The sequence below is a fragment of the Halyomorpha halys genome, unplaced genomic scaffold (assembly GCF_000696795.3).
Source record: "Halyomorpha halys isolate HHAL.00 unplaced genomic scaffold, Hhal_1.1 Scaffold680.1, whole genome shotgun sequence".
In the NCBI taxonomy this organism is placed as follows: Eukaryota; Metazoa; Arthropoda; class Insecta; order Hemiptera; family Pentatomidae; genus Halyomorpha; species Halyomorpha halys.
The window spans coordinates 407,823-430,606 of NW_027111055.1; the positions used below are offsets into that span (position 1 = coordinate 407,823).

At 29.7% G+C, this 22,784-nt stretch overlaps 1 protein-coding gene across 3 annotated transcripts in view; it reads right to left on the minus strand.

Moving 5' to 3' along the window:
* The window catches only part of LOC106685317 (peptidyl-prolyl cis-trans isomerase slr1251), an 84,433-nt gene that overhangs the window by 30,201 nt on the left and 31,448 nt on the right, over window positions 1-22,784 (minus strand). For 2 of the 3 annotated variants that reach the window (XR_010843892.1, XM_014427912.3), the window contains exons 4-7: window positions 19,695-19,886; window positions 17,563-17,685; window positions 10,693-10,814; window positions 7,705-7,840 (exon numbers count right to left, since the gene is read on the minus strand). Coding sequence is in view for 2 of the 3 variants with exons in the window: in XM_014427912.3 (XP_014283398.1) it covers window positions 7,705-7,840; window positions 10,693-10,814; window positions 17,563-17,685; window positions 19,695-19,886 (573 nt within the window). In the remaining variant the exon portion in view is untranslated. Of the gene's footprint in view, window positions 1-1,626; window positions 5,527-7,704; window positions 7,841-10,692; window positions 10,815-17,562; window positions 17,686-19,694; window positions 19,887-22,784 lie in introns of those variants that run through there. The other variant, XM_014427911.3, reaches the window with a different exon arrangement.

The following is a 22,784-nucleotide window of genomic DNA, read 5'->3' on the forward strand; positions in this document are numbered from 1 at the left end:
AATCTTCCAAAATTTTAAATGACTTTTTATTTAATTTTCATTAAACCTGGTGGTGAAAATTGTTCATGGATAAAATAAATTAATCAAAAAAAAAAAAAAAAAAATTGGAATCATAGAGCATAATATTGAGTTGAAATATTTTACTAATCACATTATAATTATTTTTAATAATATTTGTCTTTATCATAATTGGAAGTAATTTTTCACTAAATAATACAAATGACTCGATATTTAAATTTTTGAAGTCACCAAGAAAAGTAAACATAGCAGGTGTTTATTTAGAATTGAAAAATTTACAACTGTTAAGATGGGATTTGAAGTAATGATTGATCAATAAAATTAAAATATATTTTAAAAAGTATACTTATTTGTCAAGGGATATAAATATATATTATAAAATCCAAGATGCAAAGTTGAAAATTAAAGTTGTTCAGTGCTAATACAAATTTATATCTATGATAAGCAAAACTTAAAATTAAAAGTCTATTAAAATAAAAACTAATATAGCAAATAGGAGGAGAAATAAAAACCAATATTTAATTAAATGTCTCCTTAGATTCCTTATAACCTATTTTTTCAAATAAATTATGAAGAAATAATCAAAAATTGTTCATAAATCAGTAACTTTAAAAAATTGTCATTTTTAATTCTTAAGTCTTTTTTAGACTTAACTAATAACTAAAACAACCCTAAGACTTGATATCACAATCATCTGAAAGTATCACCATTTACATATATTAAAGGTTGCAAATAAAAAAAAACTAACAAAAAAACTACCATACTAGAATGACTATAAAATGTTATATTATTTAAATTCTAATCATCACTATAAGTTTACAATTAATTAAAGTTCAGTTTCATGTGGCTCAAGTAAATACCCAATAAACTTTTATACATTTTATCTCTCATGAGTATAGACATATGTACACACATTTGAGATAAACTGAATAAAAGTTTCTTGGGCTAAATACCTATATATAAAATTCACCTTTCCTATTTTGACCAGGAAAAGTAAATTATCTTACATAAAAGTTTATACTACACTTAAATTAGTCATGCTAAAGCTTCAATTAAAAAGAAATGTAAGCAAACTAATATTAATTCTATATAATGTGAATTTTCATGGAATTAAATACAGTTTCCAATTTTCTTAGTCAATAAACATAAGAAAAAAATCATTTAATTTATAAAGACTAGAAAGCAAAAATCAGAAAAATAATTTATGAATTATTGTAATATGCTATTAACATTGTCAACATTATAGCTTATAATTTTATATTAATATCATTTAGATAATACAGAAAGAACATTGAAGTTTTTAGAAAATTCTTCTTATAAATAGAATGGATGGTAATGGATCAAATAAATATTATAAATATATGTTTTTGTATCATAATAATATTTCATCACACAGACTAAATAAATTAATGAATTTTGGTTCTTTTGATCTCTGATAAAATAAGTCAAAGATATAAAATACCAAAATGTAAAATAAGTAAAAATATGACTGCATATATTAAAGGAATTGTAAATTTACTAAGGATTATTTTATAAATTTCAACAAGAACCAATCTATTTTAAATAAACTTTAAAGTAAATTTAAAAGTTAAGCAAACTTTATCCTTCTAAAACATCAATCAAATGCCAGGGAAAAGATAAATTTGAATTAAACATATTCAAATAATTTAAGAATAACTTTAATTTGGAAGGGTGTACGTACGTACTTTTTTTATTTTAAACTCGTAATATTTTTTTTTCATTAACGGTGTTTTCAAAAGAGAAATTTTATAAATTAATAGCAAGAACAGACAGATATATGCTAATCTCCTTTAATACGGCAGTCAAAATAAACTTGTCTTAAAATGATATAAATAATAGAATCACAATCAATACAGTCTTACCTTAAGGTCTAAATATGCATGGTATGTTTTACTATTTATATTTTGACTAATACATAAATAGAAATCTTTTAACTAATATATAAATTGATTGATATTTTTAATTTAAAATCTGCAGCACATAAAAATGCCTACAAAGAATATTTACCCTATATATAAAAAAAATAGAGTTATGTAAATTATTTATTTTTAAGTGAATGTCATTATTGATATCACACTTATTTCCTACTTAATTTCATCTTAACTATGGACAGTAAATTTCAAGTAACCTGTAATTTAATTTAGTATTTTCTATTTAATTTTGAGCAATTTTATTCCAACAGAGCTCTAAAGTATCAATAATTTAACAATGTTCACAAAAAAAAATATTCGATGATCACGAACATATATACTAACATTTTAAATCTAAAAGAGTAATGACAGTATTAGATTCATACAGCTTTAGTGATTTGTGACAGCTTAAAGAAAAAAATGTTGATTTTCAAGTAATGTTGATTTATTGACTAATGGTCACTCTATATTTATAGAAACAGACAAATAATCCTACTCGATTTTCTTTAAATTGCTTGAAGTTTTGTAAAATAAACATAATGGAATTTGGTTATTTTAAAAGATTATTGAAAGTGGGATCGTTAAGAGAAAAAAACAACCTAGAAAATAAATGAGATTGAACAGAAAGAGGTTCTGAATGAATAATTTGCTCAATATAAGTTTCAAAAATTCAATAATGGTATACTACTGGTTTTGATAGATTTTTATTTCCTTCAGCAATAAGCTAATATATTTTTGACCTTTTAAAATATATTTGACGAAAATTAGGTCTTTTTCTTCTTTAGTTAGACATAAGGATTCTGAAGTATTTTGTTTATTTTCATTCAGTTTAAGTCTTTAAATGCTTACCCATCTAGAAAAGAGGATTTTTAATGTTGCTTTGTTAAAAAAATAAAACTTGTGTGTCTTTTCTTCAATCAATTCTTAGCTGAAAATATCACTCCACTTTTTTTTTATCCCAGTTGTATGTAAAATGTACACTTGTGTACTAAAACAAGGTTTAAGGAACTAAATCAAACAGTATATAAAGGAAGAGCTATCTTGTAATTTCACTCTGGCAGACAAACTCAGGACCACTTGGTTCTTGCTTAGGATGGTAACAGAGATTGAGGTCAGACTATTTTTTTACTTAAGTAAACTGGATTTGGCTGGGTTTCGAGCAAAGAAATCCAGCATGTCTTGGAACAGAAGAAAGTACTGCTAAATTTAATAAATCATGTTAATTTAATATATATGGACACAAAATATATAGTTCACTTCAATGGTTTAAAATTTGCACCTCATAGATTACCAATACTACAATGGATTTTTTACATACTTACACAACAGTGATAGTAGCAAATGATCCTAAATCCCAGTAAATACTTGTTAATGAATTAGGAAGATGGAACATGGTTATCAATCCATGGAAAATAAATACGTCTGTATATCGATAAACTGACTTAAGACTTACAAATCAAACAGCGAGGGTCAACAAGGAGGTACAGAAAGTAATAAATTGTGTGAAAAAGGCTAATGGTGTATTTTAACAAATATACTGCCCTAATAGGCAAGGGAGAAATCAATAAGAAAGCTCCGACTCTTCAAATCCATTTACTCATTAGTACTGCTATATGGATCATACAGATAGACTACCCTTAACAAATATATAAGCAAATTACAGCACTGGAGTAAGGTTTCTGAGTATCACTGAAAAGAGTAGGTGTGACCATGTAAGACATAAGACTTTTAGAGATAGCCAGGGAATAGGATCGATAGGAAATGTCCTAGAAGTAAGGCACTCAAGTGGTTCGGACATATGTGCAGGATGGGTGAAAAAATAAAGAAAAGATTGCTTCCTGAGGCTGTAGGCCTTGAATTATCTATAATGGATATGTGGGGAGACAAGGAAGAACCAGAGAAAACAGTAGGGCAGAGATGAGGAGAATAGAACGAGATCATGATAAACTGGGAAGTTGGTATGAGGTTAGTCCACGCTACACTACACCATAGAAAAAGAACAATCAACTGAAATTTATGTAAATACCTTCAACACAGCAATAAACCCATAAAGAATACTCATTGTAAGTGAGTACTATTACACTATACTACTAACTGGGATATTATAATATTCCATATATCTAATTAGACCAAAAAGAAAATTTCAAATATGTAAAAGAAAATACTTGCCTGAAAAAAGAAAAAAGTTTGTTCAAAATGTTTCTTTCAAATATATTTTCTCTTGATTAAAAATGTATCTAAAGAGATAGTTTTTATTGTATTGATTATTGGTTATATTGTGGTCAATCAATACAAGGTAAGAGCCCATACATACCTTAACAAAAAAAAAAAGAAAAAAAAAAGGGGAAGCTGGTCAGTCCGTTAAAATACAGCTTTAGAGAGGTAGATTTCAGTGGTATTATTACAGGACCCATACATCGAACTTAAGCCCAAAAACAAAATTCTGAAAGACTTGATAGAATTAGGAGAACAACTCCCCTCAGCTCTGTTTTTATCACAAATTCAGATTATCACTTGTTCAATCCATAACTCATTTCCTTTGAGACCACTAATTTACCAATTTAGAAACTGGTAATAATAAATTATTTTCTAACTTAACGAAGGCATTACTAATGGTAAGGAATCCAAATGTTATCCCAAGGGTGATTATTATTATATGATGGGTTTTATTTTGAGTATTAAAGATAGCTAATTTATAATAAAATATTCAATCATCAATTCAAAACCAACATTTTTTTTTTTAGTTATCACATTATGTAAATAAAGGATTTAATTGAAGTATATAGTTTTTAAAAAAAAGGATAATAGTATGGCACTATTAACACTACACAAAATGAATAGTGAAAATTATTAACAAAATAAAGATGGTAATGATAAGCATTATTATTTAAACAATAATTAATTTCTAACCAAATAGTACCTGTATATTTATTTGCATAAGAAAATATTATACTGTCATAGAAGAATTTAGAAAAGATAGGCACTTTAATTCTGTGCGTAATGGTTACTTATATCATCATAATAATATTTTTCTAATCCATGATCAAACTATCATAGTATGAGCAAGCTTGTAAATAGTAGTAATGTAATAAGTACATAGATGCATTAAAATTTTTAAAAACACCATTCCATTTTGTCATTATAATTTAAATATAAATGGAGGGGCGCACAATTACTTTACAAATAAATCGAAGTTTGAGATCTCAGTCTTAAATCTATCTATATAACTTAAAAAAAATTAAATATAAGCATTATAAAATAAATTACAATAAATAGTGATGTGATGTAAAATTTTAAGGTAAGGAAATGAAAACTTAAATAATGAATTTAAACTTGAAAATTATGGTGGTTTCACCTATGCCTTCAACATTTTTGAACATCTTTGTCTTTCTGACAATTCACTTTCATACATGCTTTTTCTTACAAGTTGAATTTCATTAAGAATTTTCAAATCCTTTGGTTTAAGAGAGATAGCTTTATTGAGATCTCTCAGAGCTAATTCACAATTATGAAGCCATCTATTAGCCTGTGCACGCCTGAATAATGCTTTTGGGTTATTAATGTCCATTAGAAGAACCTGAGGGAAAAGTAAATACTTTTTTTGAAAACAACAAATAGATATCAGCGATAAATTCAAGGATGTATAATCACCCAGACATTTAACTTATATGTTTTTAACAATGAAAAACAAAGAGGAATTAAAGACAAAACAGAATGAACTGAACAAACTTTTTCTCTTACTTTTCATGATTTTTCATAACCATAGGGTAAGAAACAGATAAATCTTTTAATAATAAAAAGAGCAATGATACTTATTTAATAAATAATTCTTTTAAAAATACATTATTTTATTTGTTTATTGATGTTAAATGGTAATGAATTTTGATTCCATTTAAATAAAAAGATTTTCAGATTCTGAAATAGTTTTATTTTTAAAAATAAATATTGTCAATTGAAATTAGAACTATATGTTCCAACACCTATTATTCACAAATTAATGCTCTTACTTGGAACAAATTCAAATATATGTTGAAACCCTGAATCACCAATGAGAGAAGAACTAATCTATTCTATATTTTAGGTTGTAACCAACAATTTAAATGTAGGTATCCAATTTAAGTTAATTTAAAAATAAACCATTCTACTCACTCAAATAAGTGAAATAAAAATTTAAAAAACTATGAGCAAAAGTTGTTTCCGATATTGAAAATAGAATATATAGCACTACATAAGAAATACAAATTTTTATCCAACACTGTACAAATATATAATATTTAATAAAAAGTAATGAATTTGTAGATAGAATGGTTAACTGAACATTTTGATTCAGACTCCTTCCCCCCTCCTCTCCCTTCATACCTTTAAACACTGTGAGGCTTTTCACCCCATACCTTGTCTTTATCACGATTATGAAGGGAAGCATCAGAGCACAAACTAAATAGATATCATTTAAAAAATACTGTTAAGAATGTGACAATTAAAAAAAAAGTTGTAGCCTCATAAAGCATATCATACTTTTAAAAATATAATGAGGCATGAGTCCACCAGTAGATGAAAGAAAATAGACTACTGAATCAGTTGTTATAATGTTGTTAGTTGATATAAAGAAGTGGCCAGGCAAACATAGTTAAATAAAAACTTGATATTTGATTTCTAAACAGGTCCTTAAAATCTTTAATCAAGAAGATATTTAGCTATCATCAAGAGTCAGAGTGGATTATGTTCCAACCTTAATTTCTTAATACGATGACTGTGAGATAACCAGTCAGTAGACAATATGTTAACAATTGAATCTAAAGAATCCCAGGCATTGAAAAGTATACCATGGATGTATAAAGTATACCCCAGACACAAAAAATAAGTAAGGAGGAAGATTGAAACTTAAACTGTATAATATCTAATTTAAATATGTGTTTCTAATAATAAAATTTAATAGGTAAGAGTAAAAATCAATTGTACTGTACAGAAAAGTCTGGATGCCTATATAAAACTAATAAACTAAAACTATAATTTACTGCTATTAATTTTAATTTATAGTGTTGCAACAGAAAAATACTCAGAGTAAATCTCATATTTATCTGATGATTCCATAAGTAAGCAAATGTAAAATAAAAAAATTAAAAACATACACTAGAAGTAAAAATAACAATAAACAAATAAATAAAATATGTCAAGTATAAGCAAGTTTAAATATGTACTTATTTATATTTCAGTGTTTATACTCTATGATCTGGCTATCATTGGTATTCTTTTTTAGATGGCCTATTACAACGATGCCTGTTTTTTGCATATAGGGTTAGTCCTCCAAAATCAGCATCATGTGCATATGCATCAGTTAGGGTACCAATGTCAGGGTTACCCATTTGTTGATATCATACATAGAAGGGACACAAGATTCATTCCAAGTAAATGAAAAAAGTATCAGTATCAATATAATTGTTATAGTTTGAAAAGAAGACACTGGTGGCCAAATCGTGTTGAAAGCTAATCCTAACTGATTACTGTTACTAATTAAATACCCACTTGAATGGAAATGCAGTAATATTAACAAAAAAAATCAAGGTAGTAAGGAACTATGTATATCTGACCACAACTACCATAAAAACAGCAACTGATTTGATTTTATCTCTTCCATAGGCAAATAATGAATAACTGATTCATTACTTTTTTTTTTTTAAATTGTAAGAATAAGTTTTAATGAAAGTTAGAATTTGTTGAAATATAAAATAATGATATAATTACAAGTGATACTTACTTCATCACATAGTATCACAGCTTCCCTATGTTTTTCTAATTTTAACAGTGCTGCAGCTGAATTCAAAAGGCAGAAACTTTTTAATTTATAGAACTTATCAGTCTCAATACTGGCATTTTCACTATTTTTCAGGTACCTAAATAAAAAATACAAACATAATTTAAAGGATGATAAAAATTAATAAAAGCATGTTAACACCTGTCTAACATGCTTAGTATAGAGAATTTATCTCATGTCTCTTTTATAAAGCCTGCTAGGTCTGACAAAATTGATTACTGGGACCGGATAGATATTTCAAGTCTTTTAGAACAAAAGCATTGATCTTATGTATTATAGAAACTGATCTACTGACACCTTTTTATGCAAAAAATGTAATCTATTCACAGGTAAACATTGTATAAATTGATACAAAAATTTTTAGAAACCTAAGGAAACAATTAAGCTGAAAAAAATTTGTTTACTCTCTTTTTGCAGTCTCCTAATGAACCTACATTGTGTTTAGAATGTTTCAACAAATTACATAAACAATTTTATTTATATATATGTATATATAGTTGACCGTAAAAATTGATATATAAAAAGATGGTTAGGGTTGCTGTTCAACCTTTACCTTTCAACAGCCCTGATGAAGCCCTGCAAAGTGGGGCGAAACGTCGGAAAATAAATAGTTGTAAACTATTTTTGTTTCTCTTTTGACCGCAACCCTGACCATCTTCTTATACATCAATTTTATTTATATGTCTAAAAATTCACAAATGTCCATTTAAATAATTAGATTTCAACATAATTATAACAATTTCTACCCTCTTATTCCAAAATAAAACAAAAACAAGTTTATATTAATTTGGGACTTTCCAATAAGTGATGAAAGTGTATAATAAGGAGAATGGGAATGTTTGGGGGACAATTGGGAATTCATCTTCTCCAGTGAGAATTAATTCTAAGTTTATCATTAAAATAAGATTTTGTCGCTTATATTTTATAATAATTACACACCTAACCAATGAGGTTTTCCACTTAATTTTCAATTTATATTTGAATATTAATCTTATTTTTTTGAATCTTTTGTAATATTTTCTGTTGCATAACGTTATGCACTATTTTTATTGAAAGATTATTCAATTTGATCCAATTTCAACAATTATTTCACTTTGCCATGTATTTTTAATAAATTCATGAGGACACTTGGGTGCTGAAATTTAATGTAATTCTACATGACCTTAGAATGTGACTGGTTCAGATAAGTTCAATTTTTTGAGCCCCATCAAACAATAAAACTGTTAAGTCATATGTCAGAGCTTTCCGACCTGTAAATGTCTGTGGACCACCTAGCCAGAAATTGAATCCTGCATGCACCACCATCATCCCCTTCTTAGGGCAATGGAGGAATTTCCCTATGAACATAATCGAAAACGGATTTAGAGGCAATTTTATAATGAATTTACAGACTGGAACTTTATACAACTAACACTCAAACATCTGGAAAGATAAACAATAAAACAGTCCTAACAGTGAGTCCTCAATATGAGTTACTGGACACTTCCAAGGCTCTTGGACCCCACCAGTGGTCTACATAGATATAAATTCATTATATCTACATAGATATAAGCTTCTATTGCTTGAATTGATTACTGAAATGTGTTCATTCCAATATTTCATAAATGGCTAAGGGAAGTAAAAATTTGAAACGCAGATGGTAAAATTATAGATCTATCAGAAAGTTAGATGAAAACTTAGAAAATCAAAGTGATTACCTAAACTTAGTAGTTCCGAGCTGTCAATATCAATAACATGAGGAATGTTACAAGGTGACTCTTCAAGCCTGTTTCTGTTTGCTTTTCTATCAAAGCCTGTAAGTGAATTACTGAATGAATCTGGAATGGGATACAAACTTGATAAAAATGGAATCATAATCTTTCATGTTTTATAAATGGATGAAATAAAACTGTATTCTGAAAGTGAAAACAAACTGGTAAAAATGCTCCAGATGGTAAATCATTTATTTCAAGTTATAGCCATGACATTATGAATAGATACTTATCTATGCTGTAATCCATCTTAAAATAGGAAATATATTGGATAATGTAGATGTGGAGCATTAACAATGAAACAATAAAAAACTCAGCAATTCACTCATATAAATATCCAGGTTTTGGTAAACGTTTAAAGTTAAAGAAAACTAATTAAAAAACAAATCAGAAAACCCCCCAAGACACAAAAGTTAGTTAGTAATTTAATTAAAGAAATAAATGCATGTGCTATTCCAGTAATAACTAGAACTTTTGGTATTATTAAGTGTCTGATACAGAGTTTGAAAAAATGAATCATCTAGCAAGAGTTACTCAGCCAGAAAGTGACATTCAAAGGCATCAATGGAAAGGATGCTGTCAAATAATACCTTAAAGGCACACTAAGATTATTATAGATGTAAGATTATCCATCAAGCCATAGATTTACCATAAATATGATAGCTGACCATGACCAGGTTCCTAGTAACTAGTACAAGCCAAAACAGGTAAGGCCTGTTTATAAAATAACAATGTATGAGGATCACCATATCATAATAGGTCACTTAATTGTTAAAACAGAATGTGGTATAGTAGTAACAGATCAAAATGTAAAATATGGTTCTATAATTGATATTGCTGTCCCAACTAATGATAACATTGTCGGAAAAGATCAGAGAATATCTAGATTTGTAGGGAAAATTTATAAACTAGAACATATAAATGTGTGGCTAGTGGTGTTACCCAGAAAAGACATTAACTCAGATGATACGTAAGATGGGCTCAGTTAAGGACATGAAACTATTTAAAAAAGTAATGGAAGAAGAGCAGGAAATAGTTTTCATTAAAGCAAGTATTGTCCTGAAGTTTTGTGAATATTTCTGGTAACAGCTAAAAAAGTGTTAACTCTAAAATAATATATGCATATAAATACAAACATATAAAACAAAATTTCGGACTTAATAAAAAAATATGTACATACCAGTCAACATAGCGAAGAGCTTTTTTATATTTTTTGTCAGCTAGTATATAGTTTTCATCCTTGAAAAATTTATTCCCAGAATCTTTGATTTTTGCTATTGTGCTATAAGCATCGTTATTATCCTAGGATAAGAAAAAAATATTTATAAATTTTCATTAGTAAAGAATATATATGAAATCTTTCTAAGGAATAAATTGCTACCACAGTTTAATATGACAAATATGGGACCAACATACATGTTGTTGCATAAAAAAATCAAATACAATTAAAGTAAAAATAATAAATGAAAAGGTACAATTTCTGTTTATATACATAGTTACAAGTATATACGAAAATCTGAAACATCAAATACAGAAAATATATAAACCAACAGTATATTTTTTTGATTATTATCAAAAAGGTAATAATAAAAAATCCTCTAACTAATCATAATTTTAAGGAATAATTCAATAAAATAAAAGGAGTATTGTTGATTATATGAGTCTATATATACATGTTTATAGACCTTTCATAAATATTAAAACATTCAATAATAAATATGTTAAATATTATCTCTCTTTCCATCTATTCACATCTTATTTGAAACTTTTAATTGTTATTCTTCTGGAGTAGGGCGGACAGAAGGTGGTCGAAGATACGGGATTTGAAGAAGGTTGGAAGATAATTAGAATTACAAATGAAGAAGGGAATAGAATTCCATAGGGAAAAGGAACAGATGAGGAAAGATCTACCAAAGGCTGCGGTTCGAGGGGCAGTTACATATAAGTCTGAAGGTCATGAGCGGGTATTGTGGGGATGCACTGAGGATTTAAATTGAAGGATATCAAAGATGTGCGAAGGACGGCAGGATTAGATAAATTGGTAGAGGAAGGAAGCAAGAAAATATTTACGACAGAAGGAGGTGTAAAGCCACTTCAACTCTTCATAAAATTGGGTAACAGAGGCGTCCCTGGGGACCCCAAAGATTAATTGTACAAAGCAATTAATTAACTCTTTTAATTTTGCTTCAAGATCCACAGAGACATCCCCGGTAAACCACTTAGCATTAGTCAAAGTGGGGAAATATTAAGGAAGTAACCAGGAGCCTACAGGTTTTAAAAGGAAGTAGGTGACAAAGATATGAACATCATTTTCTCCCATCATGTACAACTTTTTTTCAAAACAGATCTTGAAAAAGAAAATAAAGTATTAAACAAATAAATGTTTCATTATTATTAACACTATGAACAAAAGAAATGCATTAATTTATAAATTTTAAGTTACTGCAACCAGAAAAATCAGAAATTCTTAAAAAAAAAATTCATCGCATTAAAGTTTTTTTTGTAAAATTGAAGTTTAATATTTTATTTAGCATGAGAAGCTCTATAGGAGTTGGCTAAAGTCCCCAGATAAATATATGCTTGCCAATTAACACATATGTATGTCCTCACATGATACTCTTATCACCCAAGTTTCACATCTCAAGATCCCTATGATAAGCACCTACTGGGCCCAATAATGAGTATCTTAAAACAGTAAAAATTTTCAAATTTTTTTTATAAGCACTTTTGGTCAGAAAAATTTCTCAATCCTAACTTGAGCCATGGACACAAAGTTAACGTGCATTTTTACCTAACACCCTTGTTTTTTTCTGAATCACCATATTGGAGTTATAGATTGAAATTTTTGACTTTTACCTACACCTTTGACACTAAATAGACCATGAAACAAGTTTTTAAAAAAAATTAATGAATTATGCTAGTATTTTTCCCAACTTTAGCTTTATTAAGTTAAAATTTGTAAGATAAGTAAACAAATTCAATGCTATTCTTTAGTTCATAGAATTTATAATAATAAAATATTTATTAATTTAAAACTGTATTTTCTTTTTCAAATCTGTTTTTTCTTTTATAAATATAAATACATGATGGGAGAAAATGGAGGTCATTTTTGCATTCACTGGTCATTTCACTTTAAAGCATATAATTATAAAAAAATTTCCCATGCATTTTTTTGTTTTTTACGACACATCAATCAATATTTTGTAAAACTAAATTTTATCTAGTATGAAAGGCTCAATAGGCGCGGTTAAAAAATTTCAACCTATGCTCTACTTCAGAAAATCTGAAACAAACTAAGTGTCAATAACGCTCAGATAAAGATTGACTTTTGGTTTATTCTCAATAACCTGTAGAGCTATAGTAATTTTTCTACAAATTTTCATAAAATATTTTTAGTGTTTCCCAGAAAATAGCAATTAAATGTCATGTTCTAAGGTTGGTATTATGAATTAACAATGCCTGTGTATAGTTCGTGAGGTCCATGGCTTAAGGCAGGGGTGGCCAACAAGTCGATCGTGAAGCCAATTTTGGTTGATCGTTCGCAATTTCTGGGGTGGAATTCCATGTACCATGAACTTTGAAGTGATTGAAGAAACTGATAGCCTGACACCGTGATCTCCTCCCACCCAGCAAAATATATTTTGACTTATATGTTATACTTGTCACCAGACACAACAATTATGACTCAACTCACCAAAGAACACAGTCAGTTAGCTCGAATGTTTGGTGATGTCATGCGGTAGTTTCTTTTCTTTTGGATTAACAGTATTATTATTAATCAATATTATTTATCCTCGGTGACAACCTTGAGTTTCAATTTTTCTTCTGTTTAAAATGTCTTAGATTTTAAAATGAGAGAAAAATAAGGGACAATATTACAAAAATATTAAGAATAACAATAATTCTATTTAAATTAAGAAGTCAGTATTTTAAACCATAATAAATATATTGTAACTTTAATAAATTTCTTATAAATTTGAATACATCTACATTAGATTTTAATATACTTGTATTGCTGTCCCCGATCTTATTATGCAGTATTGTTATTATTTCTCTCAATGTAACGGAGATAATTTCCACAATTCATGAGTTTTGAAGTTCCCTCAAACTGCACTTCTAACTGCAGCTCAATGAAGTCCAACCTGAAATATTACTTCTTACTGATGTCAGATGGTTGGGCATAGGTAAATTATAGATTTTCTTCATGAATAAGATGGAAATCGAAACTTTAAATGATGAAACTTGGCTTAGTGACTAAGCATTTCTTACCGATTTTACTTAAATTTAGTCATTTAAATTTAGAATTACAAGGTAAAAATAAAACAGTAATTGATAAGATCAGCTGTATAGATGCATATAAAACTATTTAAACTAAATTTATTTTGCTAATAGAAGATCTGCAACAAAATAATCTGAATCATTTTCCAAATATGGCGAATAACCTACAAAAACATAGAAATATTAATTATAAGATCACAAAATACGTCAAGAAAATCCAAAAAGTAATTAAAGATTCTGAAGTAAGATTCTAGCATTTTGAAAAAATTAAAGAAATTGTGGAATTTATATATTTTCCTTATAAAAAAGATTTAAGTGTGAAATGCATTAGTGAAAAAATTTCAGACATATTTCATATGGATCAAAAGGCATTAGAAAATGAAATTATAACTTTAAAAACTGACTTAATCTTACAAGCCAGAAAATTTGAAAAAAATTTTTGGAAATATGTCAACTGAGAGAAATATCCCAATATCACCAAATATATCCATTCTTGTTTAGGTTCTACACACCTATATGAAATCGGCACTTTCATACTTAAAGGTAACAGAGACTAAACAACATTCTGTCCTGACTGATTTCCATACTGAAGACTCATTATTATTACCTTTGTCAGGATATACACCTAATTATGATTCCTTGGTTAAAGAAATGCAAACTTAGTCTTTCCATTAATGTTAAGGCAACAAAGTAAATTCAAAATCTGCCCCTATATGTAGCTACTTTGAATTAATAAATATTGCTAATAACTTTATCTTAATTAAATATCTATGTTCTTTTAATTCCCAAGGACGTGGGTTTTTGGCCCTTTAAATAATCATTGCTGTTGTTTTTACATATGTATGTAGATTAGGCATATATCTATATTTCAGTACAAGGTCAGCTAGCTATTGAAAGATTATCAAAAAGTAAGTCATATTATTCTTCCATGATGAATTTTACTGGCCCAAAAAAAAAAAAAAAAATAAAAAAAAAAATGTGAAAGTGAAATATTGAAACAAAATGATTAGCTTTACTCTACATTTTTAAAACGAATTTTTCGAACGAATAGTACAACTTATACATTGAAGTTGATAAAAAAATTAAATTGTATTTTAAGTTAGTAAAAATCTATCTTGAACAAGTGTCAGAAAATCAATTTTTTTAGGTACCACATATACGGAATGCTGCTATCAAAAGTTGGGTCTGGAAATTTTTTTTTTGTGAGCCTATATCTCGAAAACTCAATTTTTCTGTATTTCAATTTTTTCTCAACTGGGTCTTACAAGTTCACAATCTAGCCTCAACAACTAATAGACTCAATGAACTATGCGAGATCTACAAAACGGGAAAATAAAACCAGAAAAAGACTATAGAAAAAATGTAAAATCATCTCCTGTCTCAGGACATCAATAGAGCTCTAAATTCAAATAATAACCTAGTCTACAGAACCCTCAGCCGTCTAGCTCAGCTCTAGCCCCTACAAAACAGGAGTTCTCAGCTATCTAAGAATCTTGAACCCACAAGCCATAAATATATATCTGCAGAATAAATCGTACACCATACAAGATGAAGAAATCTGCAGTGCCTGTAAACAATATATATTTAACAGCCTACGCCATCTCCTTCTCCAGTGCCCATTATCCAATGTATATGGGGAGAGGTACCTGCAGCAATATATATCTGATTCACCTCCGAAGGACCTCAAAACAAGAAAAAAATTTCCTCTGAAGGTATGTCCTTACAAGTCCGCAAACGCTTTGTATAGGAGATATTCACACCGAAAGATTTTCATTGTTATGAATTATTTACACTATATGAAATAAATAAAACCTATTTATTTGTTCTAACTACTTTATTAATTAAATGTAAACATTAAGATTCATATTAAATGTTGTTCAAAGTGAAGGTATGTCTGCAAAGCTTTGTTTAGGAGATGGATTAGATAGAATACTAATATGACCTTTTATCCCTAACTGTATAAAAACTATTGGCAACATAAGGATTAATACTATTTGGAATTAGCATTGGGAACTGTCAATAACATTTATCAGTTTGTAAAAGGCTTTCATAGAGTACTCATCATTATACCTTCAGTTTATACTAATGGTGAATATGCCGAAATGGTGTTTGTGTACGGTTTTTGTAATGGTAATGCTAATGCTGCCCGTCATAAATACACCAGGTGATTTCCGAATAGAAGATTACTAAACGTCTATCTTTAGCTCCACGTTTAAATGTCTTAAAGAAACTGGTACATTTTTATACCATGTACTGATGGTATTTTTGCCCCTTTACGAAATGAAGAAAGGAGTGCAACCATATTACAATATTTTGATGATAATCCATCTGGCAGTGTACGAAGAGCTGGAGCAGAATTAAATATTATGCCAACTACAGTATGGATAACTCTCATTGCAGATAGACTTCACCTATATCATTATCAACAGATACAAAACTTATCACAGCAAGATTTTTTGCAAAGAAGACATTTTTCAGAATGGTACTTAAATCAAGTTGAGCAAGTTGGGGATAATAGACAATATTTTAATAGGTCCGCATTTCTTGCCGCCTCGACTCAATGTGGGCACATTTCTGGAATTTCTTAATAATATGATTTAGTTGAACATATTCCACAACAACTGAGAAGGTAAATGTGGCTTCAATTAGATGGTTGTCCTGCACATTACAGAATAGATCCACGACAATGGCTAAATGTTAATTATCCCAATCAATGGATTGGCCACACAGGACCAGTGGTTTGGCCTGCACGCTCACCAAACCTGATACCACTGGATTTTTTGTTTGGGGTGACATCAAACAAAAAGTCTATGCAAGGCCGGTCAATGATCTTAATTCCTTACAAATAAGAATAATTGAATCTTGTGAAACAATAACACTTATCCAGTGCTGTTCTGCTGTTGAACAAAGATGCCAAGTCTGTCTTAATAATTAAAAAAAGTAGTTGGAACAAATAAATAAGTTTATCTAACAAATCTCTGTAAGCAATCAGCTGATACATGAATGTTTTGCAGGATTTTAACTGAATTACTGAAAGGACTCAAGAAAGTTATTGTATGTCACCGAATTGTCTATAAGCACTTGAAATAATCCAAAACAATATAAAAAATAAATATTTGTTTAAATGAAAAACAAAAAAAAAAAAGCCTTCTGAACATGTACAAAATGTTATTGGAAGTTTGTAAAAAAAATAATACATAAGTAAACAACTTTATATACTTAAAAAAATAAATTTGGGTAAATGTTATAATAAAAAAAAAAATTTGAAGGAGTGTAAAAATCCTTAAAGGCTGCAGAATCCAGAATGATTTGTAGCTGATTGAAGCTAGGATAATACTAAACACGGTTTGGAACAATCCAAGGTGAAATGAAGGTGTAAGAGCTCTTCTTACCATTCTGAATGCAAGCTAGAAAAGTGACGTTTCTTGACAACACATTGTCGTTATCTGTGGTCAAAGTGCTGACAAATGTCAGACTATCAAGATTGTGCTCTAATTGGAACTTATAAAACTGAATAGAAAAATTTGAATAGGAATCGATTTGGATAAATTTTCCAATTAGTTATTAAAGCAAAATACTAAAGTTACAATTAAAAAAAATAAGTAATTTAAACACAATTTACTAATAAATTTGAATTATAACAAACTATTTTCTAGAAAAAAAAATTGAATGAAGAAATTTGAATGTCAATACGTACCTATACATTTACTGAAACAATTAATAAATAAATAAGAACTTGTCAAATAAAACTATAATACTAAATAACTGGTACCTGATGGTTAGTAAGAATCCAGTCTTCAGGATATGGGGGGAAAACATCTTCTGTTCCATCACATTCATTGATACCCCATCCTTCCTCAGGAACTATCTCACCAGACTTTTCTATAACACAGTCCTATAAAGAAATTGCATTAAATAAAAAAATGCATTAATATGATGAATAAAGATCAATAACATGTGATAAAAAGCATAATTCTCTTTTATATATTTCTCTACTTGATGACTTTCCACATCAAGGAGGAATTTTTCAATGCTTACAAAATGCAATTGTTTAAAAAAAAATAGTCATAACACAAATTATTTTTTGTAGACAACTAAAGAACAAAAACAATATAAAATGATCAAGAAATAAAAGATATGACTAAACCTAGATATATCAATGGAAACACCTCTTGATTCTTATACATGGAATTAATTCCAACTTGGATTAATTTGAAGAATTGATAGTGCTTGTCTGGCTTGTTGGCATAAAAATAATGAAGCAGTGTGGTAAGAGGATAGAGGTGCAGAATAAATCAGAAAAGAAAAGCTAGAGAAAGTGAGACACCGAATTTGAATAAAATGGAGTGGAACAGCTTCTTTATATCCTGATCATGGATTTCCAATCAATTATGAAACAAAAATTTAATTTTTGCATTTTTCAAAGTTAATTATGTCTTACTCAAGTGATTCAGACAATGAACTTGCATTAGATTATTTCAATGCAGCAAACTAAAGAATCCTCAATACGTCTACACATAGTATTCAGCACGAATATGTGCTGTACCAACAATTAGCTGAATTATATTTCAATAAATATATCTTTTTATTTCAATAAATATATTTTATAAAAGAAAAGGGTTCACGCTTTTAAACTATATACCTTTATTATATCAATTTGAACTGTTACCATTAAGATCGATTTTTTTATTTTTTTTTTAAATGTTTAAGGTGATATATTTTAACTAAAATTAAAAAAAGTGCACTCTCATTTTACCAGTATTTATTAATTCGTCTATACTATCTTTCAGTAATTTATGCCATAATCAGGCCTTTTTGTATTTATTTTATGCCATAATATTTATTGTATATTATTATTATTATCATTGTCCAACCTGAACCATGTAATTATTCTTTTACACTAATTACATTTAGTGATTGTCATTCTTTAAAGCATTTTATCCTAGCTTGTTATAATTATTCTTTAAAACATCTATTTCTGCAATTAGCATAAGAGAGTAAAAGGTCCCCTAAGAGTTTTTCTTTAAGTTCAATCTTCTTAATTTGTTTGGTCTGCTATCAATAATATCAAATCTAAAATCTGTGTAATAATTAATTTTTTTTTTTTTAAAGTGTATTTCCTTATTTGACCACTTTAGCCTCTCTCTTTTCAATATTAATTTTGCTAATCTCAAACATTTATCAAATCATTAGAGCTGCCAGTTAGTGTTGAGAATATTTGCACTACTTCACTAAATTTAATAAAATGGTATATTATCCTTTCCATATTGTTAATAATTTTTATGTATATCCTCGTGCTTACTTGGAAAGTGACTTAAGTCAAAAATATTAAAACCTTTTTTTTCACCCCAAAAAACAAGCACATAATTGAATCACACGATGGAGAGGTTTAAAAATGGTTTATAACATTTACAATGTTGCCATCACAGAAGTATAAAGTAGATTGAGCCCAAAAATTAATATGCAGTAAATATAATATATACAAGGTATTCAAGCCTCGATTGGTACCTCCCCCTTTTTTTTTGTTTTGAGAATTTCAAAATGAAAGCAGGTCTTAGTTATGGCGAATGAAATTTCTTTTGGTAGCAAAGTAGACTTTGAAACCTCTTGTAGCTCTTCTACAGTATAGGTAACCCTGAAATTTTCAATTGAAAAAGATATTTTCAATGAAGGATTCTCATAAAAAATCTAACTAAAAAGATTTCACATTGGTGATTTTCCATTCCGATGGATCTTAAAGAAATTTGACAATAAGAGAAACTAAGCTTTCCTCCATGAATTATTTAAATAATTTACAACAAACCATTAAAAAAAAAGATTTCATCTGAAAAATTAAAATGTTTTCACAAAGTAATCGAAAAATTATATATTAAAAAAAAATACAGATAATACATTAAAACATACCACTATAGGTTTTCCTTCATTAGCAGGAGTAATACCAATTTCTTTAACTACTCCTAAGCCAAACCGTACCTTTCCGAATACTACATTATTTCCATCAAGATGTGGACATGGTACAGTAGTAATGAAGAATTGTGAACTATTTGAATTAGGAAGGCCACGATTGACCATACTAACTTCTCCTCCATCTTCATGCTGAAAATAATAAAACAAAAAATTTATAATGTTAACATATGCTAATTTGGCCACTGCTAAGAAAACACAATATGTATGATCATTATTATATTGACTAACTGAAGTAACAACAATTAATACATTTGTGAACCATCATACAATAAGTAAAAAATTATATGCTAGGTTAGACATGGAAGACATATTATATATTACCGAAATAGAAAAAAAAAAAAATCAATATAAATATATCATATTAAACAATCATTCAACATTACTTTCAAGAAAAACAAATCTGTTGTTCTTAACACAGGCTCTACTCTGACATTCTCAAGGAATGGCAATTCCCCAATAGTCGATTTGACTTAGGTAAGCACAAACCTTACTTGCCAGAACAGCTATTGGCACATCAGTTACACCGATATACGTACAGTGATCATCAGGCCATCTGCTTCAAAGTCGTTTCCCTAGATGATGAAAGGAAAAAGACTAAAACACCCCCAGTAGCAGGTTAGAACCATTGATCCTTCGACAGAGATTCCTTTGTTATTATGGTGAAGGAAAGAATCGAATTATTAGGATTAGTAGAAGAAAGAATAACACAACTGATAAAGTTTATTACTGATGCATGTGATGCTTCAATAACTAGGAATTCAAGGAGAAATCAACAAATGGCAGCTCATAGGTGGACCAAGGAGATCACATCTCCAATGAGCCTGTCTTCGCACCAGAAGATTAGCCCAGCGAGTGAGAGGTTGCTTCTTTTATGAGGCTTGAAAACAGGATCATAACCAAGCTAGCTAAAAGGAACCTAGTCAAGGCTATAAAAGAAAGTAAACGTAACTGCTGGAAAAAACTTTGTGAGGAGGTTGATGAAGATACGTGGGGAAGGCCCTACAAAACAGTTATGGCCAAACCGAGAAGTTCAAACTTGTCACCTCCAAGCTCTCCTGAACTGTGAAAATAGTGGCCGTGCAATCGTTTATGGCAAGCTGATTGGCTTCAGTGAAGGAGCCCGAGGATTATCTGATAATCTTTACAGTTTTTGGAAGAGCACATCAACAATCGATGCTATTGATTTTGCCACCAGAGCTGCTTGGGAATCCATTAAAGGAAAGAGGTGAAGGGTGGTAAGAAGTACTGTGCTACTGTAACGTTGGACGTTACGAATGCTTTTAATTCAGCTCGGTGGGACTGTATCAACGACAGATTGCAAAGGATGAAAGTCCCGCAATACCTCATCAAGATTATTGAAAGTTATTTTATAGATAGAATCTTAAGGTATGATACAGAAGCTGGATTGAAAATTTATAAGGTCATGGGTGGCATTCCTCAGTGCTCAGTTTTAAGGCCATTGCTGTGGAACATAATGTATGAAATGGTGCTCAGGCTATCCCTGCCAGAAGAAACTATTACACTCGGCTTTGCAAACTAGCTGGCAATTATTGTTCGTGGGAAACTCTTGGAGGAGATGAGTTACAATGTGAACAAGGCAGTCGTTACCATTCCTCAATGACTTTCAGTGGTAGGCCTTCAGCTTGTTGACCATAAAACTGAGGCAGTGTTGATAACTAGTAGAAAAATGAAAGAGATTGTCAGTCTCACCTTTGGGAGTTCGATATCTTATCCAAGCCATCTATTAGATATCTCGGGGTGCAGATTGATGCCAGGCTTCGGTTTGATGAACACTTGAACAAAGTTAATACCACAGCAGCACAAATGACTAATGACTTGACTAGGATTATGCCAAATATTGGAGGACCAAAAGAGAGTCAGAGGAAACTTCTTGCCAATGTAGCCAGTCTCACACTTTTGTGTGCAGCACAGATCTTGGCAGAAGCTTGCCAAGTGCAGTCATATGTCTGTAAGGCTATCGGTATGTTTTGGAAAAGTGCTCTTTGTGTCGCTCGAACTTTTACCACTGTATCCTCCAGGCTCATAAAAGATGGCAGAGATGCTGGAATGCCTCATCTTGTGGAAGATGGACCCACCGTATGATTCCCGATGAATCAACATGGATATCTGGGAAACATGGGGCAGTAGACTATTATCTCATGTAACTGCTTACAGGGCATGGTTGCTTCAGGGCCTACTTAGCCCGCTTCAAACTGGAGGACAGACCATCGTGAGTAGAGCTAGGCATAAAACAGTTCTGGAAAACTTAGTCACTTTGATGATGAATAGGCAGGAGAAGTGCTGTAGCAGACTATGCAGCGCAAATTGTTAGAAGGCTCAGAGCACTAGAGCAAGAAAGAAGAGGCCAGGAAATGTCTTAATAAGATGTAAAAAGTAAATGCAGGCCTTCTGCCCCGAGAAAATAATGCTTGACAGCATAGTATTAAGCATAATATATGCTTGACAGTAAGTATCAAAATTAGAATGGAGGAGATCTTGGATAGAAATAGGGAATTTGTCAAAGAGTTACTGTTATTATGAGAATCGACCTATAACATGTGGTACAGTAGGGTCTTCATTAAAACAGATGCTCTTCAAAGCTACCTAAAAATCAGCTGCCCCATGGCGTATTTGAGAATAATTGCCCAACTACGACTATCCGGAAATATGCCATTACTCTAAGTGTCAGTCCTCACAAATATATTTTAGACCCACAGAAGTTATGTCCATGACTGTGATGAAACGACATTGGAGGATTGTTACCATTTTTTAACAAACTGCCCCATTTATCATGAGAACCGAATCTGGTACATGCCAAAACTAAGCTATATTAACCAACAAAACCAGTTTTAAGAATTTTTGTCTGTACCCTCACAATCGGATCTTTAACTTCTTTTTATGTATGTAACTCAAAGCCTGATACTTAGAGCGGATACCTATCTTCACAATAAGATGTATAGTTTTTTGTTTCTACTATTTTATTAAGTAAGTAATGTCGTTTTTGTTCTTTTTTTCCACTCCGACTAA